This window comes from Salmo salar, unplaced genomic scaffold, assembly GCF_905237065.1.
Source record: "Salmo salar unplaced genomic scaffold, Ssal_v3.1, whole genome shotgun sequence".
NCBI classification, from domain to species: Eukaryota; Metazoa; Chordata; class Actinopteri; order Salmoniformes; family Salmonidae; genus Salmo; species Salmo salar.
The window spans coordinates 22,371-26,471 of record NW_025549484.1 but is presented as its reverse complement, the minus strand read 5'-3'; the positions used below and the strand labels follow the sequence as shown (position 1 = coordinate 26,471).

Genomic DNA, 4,101 nt, shown 5'->3' with positions numbered 1-4,101 from the left:
ATCAATTATTTGGATAATAGATCTAAAAACACAGATGATGAAAATATATATAATATATTTATCAATCAATTAATCAATCAATCAATCCAAAACCTTTCCTGTTCAGAGCTCATGGAGTGGAGGTTTGAAAACTGGAACAAGACTGACACCTGCTGGTGAGGTGATTGGAGAACACTGCTTGAAAATGTATTTAACTAGACAAGCAGTTAAGAACAAATTATTATTTAAAATGACGGCCTACCCCGGCCAAACCTGGACGATGATGGGCCAATTGTGCGCCACCCTATGGGACACCCAATCACGGACGGATGTGATGAAGCCTGGATTTTGATGATTCCAGAACAATGTTTGTAAATCCTTCTTGACCAGCTCCAGGTATGATTTGAGACATGGTAGCTTCTTGACCAGCTCCAGGTATGTTTAGAGACATGGTAGCTTCATGACCAGCTCCAGGTATGTTTATAGACATGGTAGCTTCTTGACCAGCTCCAGGTATGTTTTGAGACATGGTAGCTTCTTGACCAGCTCCAGGTATGTTTAGAGACATGGTAGCTAGCTGGTATCTTGGACCATAGCTGGTTGGGCACATAGTTATGTCAAAGTTTGAATGAATATCTGACAACTAAAATAGTGCCTTCAATCATTAATTTTTTTAGCTCAAATAACGTGGTCTAATGTTGAATTGGAACATTTTGGAGACACTTGGCTACATTTAATTACTATGAGAACAAAACACCAGACTCTCACAGGCTTCATTCATTATAGATGTTTATTCCTTCAGATGGGAAGAAGATGGATACATACAGTGATAGAATTACATTCAGAACATATAATATTATCTCCATGGTAACAGTGATAGAATTACATTCAGAACATATAATAGTATCTCCATGGTAACAGTGATAGAATTACATTCAGAACATATAATAGTATCTCTATGGTAACAGTGATAGAATTACATTCAGAACATATAATAGTATCTCTATGGTAACAGTGATAGAATTACATTCAGAACATATAATAGTATCTCTATGGTAACAGTGATAGAATTACATTCAGAACATATAATATTATCTCTATGGTAACAGTGATAGAATTACATTTAGAACATATAATAGTATCTCTATGGTAACAGTGATAGAATTACATTCAGAACATATAATAGTATCTCTATGGTAACAGTGATAGAATTACATTCAGAACATATAATAGTATCTCTATGGTAACAGTGATAGAATTACATTCAGAACATATAATAGTATCTCCATGGTAACAGTTACATGGTAGTCAGAACCTGACATAATGTTGGACTATGTATTAACAACAGTAATGTCTTTATATCATCAATTAATTAAACTTTATTTTCTACAGAACTCTATTCCCTTTCATGTGATATACAGACATAGCAGTGAAAGTAGAAGGTAGGATAGAATAGAAAGATTTGACTCTGGGCTTGAACCCTGGTCTTCCATGGGGGAATGTACTTTATTGTAGTCTGTGATTCCACTGGACTAAACTCTGGGACTCTTCTGTAACACGTACAACGTGAGACATTTACAATCCTCATCACATACCATTAACATTTTCCCGCTAACATCCCCCTTCCTACCTCCCTCTCTCTGCTCTTCTCTCTCTCATTCTGAGAATGACTCCAATGGACATGGATGCTCTGGGAACACCTGGACATCACCACCATCTTGGTAGTGATCCTTCAACATTTTATACAGCTCTGCCAAGGTATGGGGTTCCAAAACTTTTTTGATCAGTTCCTCTTGGTTCCACCCCCAGTATGCTTTAGCCATCCACTTTTTCTTGTTGTTGTAACAGCAGTAGGCTGTCCACATGAGATCTGGGATGTTCACTCTGTTGTTCAGTGTGTTGCTCTTACTGGGAACTGCTCCAGTCACCAAATAGGCCTTGGGTTTACCAGTATTATCTAGACACTGCTTCAGATCCTTTTTAACCTCAAGCTCCATCGTTCTCCAGCTACCTTCATTAAATGTCTTTACTTGAGGAACAGCGTTTGTCAGGGTAAAGGTGGAGTCCTGATTAACAGGTTGGTGAGCGAAAACTTTTGGAAACATGTGACCTTTGTTCACCTTCTTGTTGTTACCATCTATATCATAATCTTGATTGACAGCCTGGTGTGTATAAATGACTCCTGGATCCTCCAGACTCATAACTGGTTCTACTCCTCCATCCAGCTGTAAGAACAGTATTCATCATTCATTCAATGCAGTTATACTGTATACAGGTCTGATATAACGCTACTGGCACTGACCTGTATATATAATAGACCTGTATATTAGACCTGACCTGTATATTAGACCTGTATATCAGACCTGTATATCAGACCTGTATATTAGACCTGTATATTAGACCTGTATATTAGACCTGACCTGTATATCAGACCTGTATATTAGACCTGTATATCAGACCTGTATATTAGACCTGTATATCAGACCTGTATATCAGACCTGTATATTAGACCTGTATAACAGACCTGTATATTAGACCTGTATATTAGACCTGTATAACAGACCTGTATATTAGACCTGTATAACAGACCTGTATATCAGACCTGTATATTAGACCTGTATAACAGACCTGTATATTAGACCTGTATATCAGACCTGTATATTAGACCTGTATATTAGACCTGTATATTAGACCTGACCTGTATATCAGACCTGTATATTAGACCTGTATATTGGACCTGTACATTCATTCAGAAAGTATTCAGACCAAATTACTTTTCCACATTTTGTTACGTTACAGACTTATTCTAAAACTGATTCAATTGTTTTTTCCCTCATCAATCTACACACAATACCCCATAATGACAAAGCAAAACCAGGGTCTGAATACTTATGTAAATAAGGTATTTCTGTTTTTTATTTTAGAAACTATCCCTTTAAGGAACGATACAGACATGTAATCTTGCTAGAACAGACAGTAGTAATTGTCTATTGAAGGTTATTGTTCTACCTTGGCATTAAATGTCGATTTGAAAATATGGTTAAATTACCTGAGGTTCAATCATCCATTTATCTGGTCTTTTCTCGCTCGATCCAAACCCAGTGAAGGTGTAGGCTGAGAACACAGGGATCATGTTGGTCGTGTCGTAGAGAGTTGCAAACATGTAGGTCTCGTAAACAACCTTTTTCTTCGTGTATTTAAACTTCTGGCAGATCGGCTTGTAGCGGTTCTGGTCGTGGACTGTCCCACCAACCAAAATACCTGGGAGGTTTGGAGTTGTCTCCTCCAGGAAGAACTCATTGCACTCTGGATTGAACCTGTCCACCACATGAGAGAGAGCAGGAGGAAGGAGAGAGAGGAGGAGGAGAGTAGAGAGATTATTCAATACCCCCATCGTCACCTGAAGACTGAACACCACAGAGACAAAGATGAAGTTACAGAGACCAGTTGGTAGACTGGAGACTGTTGAGCTGAGTCAGGACAGACTGCTTTAAATAGTTATTTCAGAGACCAGTTGGTAGACTGGAGACTGCTGAGCTGAGTCAGGACAGACTGCTTTAAATAGTTATTACAGAGACCAGTTGGTAGACTGGAGACTGCTGAGCTAAGTCAGGACAGACTGCTTTAAATAGTTATTACAGAGACCAGTTGGTAGACTGGAGACTGCTGAGCTGAGTCAGGACAGACTGCTTTAAATAGTTATTTCAGAGACCAGTTGGTAGACTGGAGACTGCTGAGCTGAGTCAGGACAGACTGCTTTAAATAGTTATTACAGAGACCAGTTGGTAGACTGGAGACTGCTGAGCTGAGTCAGGACAGACTGCTTTAAATAGTTATTTCAGAGACTCCTCCTTCATGTGTCAATAGTGGAGGAGGGTTGAATTTGCTTAAAATCCTCTCTGATTCCATGGAACTGATGTAACTATAGTCCTATTCCATGGAACTGATGTCACTATAGTCCTATTCCATAGAACTGATGTAACTATAGTCCTATTCCATAGAACTGATGTAACTATAGTTCTATTCCATAGAACTGATGTCACTATAGTCCTATTCCATAGAACTGATGTAACTATAGTCCTATTCCATAGAACTGATGTAACTATAGTTCTATTCCATAGA

At 38.4% G+C, this 4,101-nt stretch overlaps 1 protein-coding gene across 1 annotated transcript; it reads right to left on the bottom strand.

The window, feature by feature from the left end:
* Positions 1–1,138: 1,138 nt before the first annotated feature.
* Positions 1,139–3,819, bottom strand: LOC123738297 (endonuclease domain-containing 1 protein-like). Its single transcript, XM_045713364.1, has 2 exons — positions 3,029–3,819; positions 1,139–2,204 (listed from the first exon to the last, which is right to left on the bottom strand). Exons 1-2 carry the CDS (start codon positions 3,371–3,373, stop codon positions 1,635–1,637), a joined length of 915 nt encoding a protein of 304 aa, XP_045569320.1. The 5' UTR covers positions 3,374–3,819; the 3' UTR covers positions 1,139–1,634.
* Between the last annotated feature and the right edge of the window lie 282 nt (positions 3,820–4,101).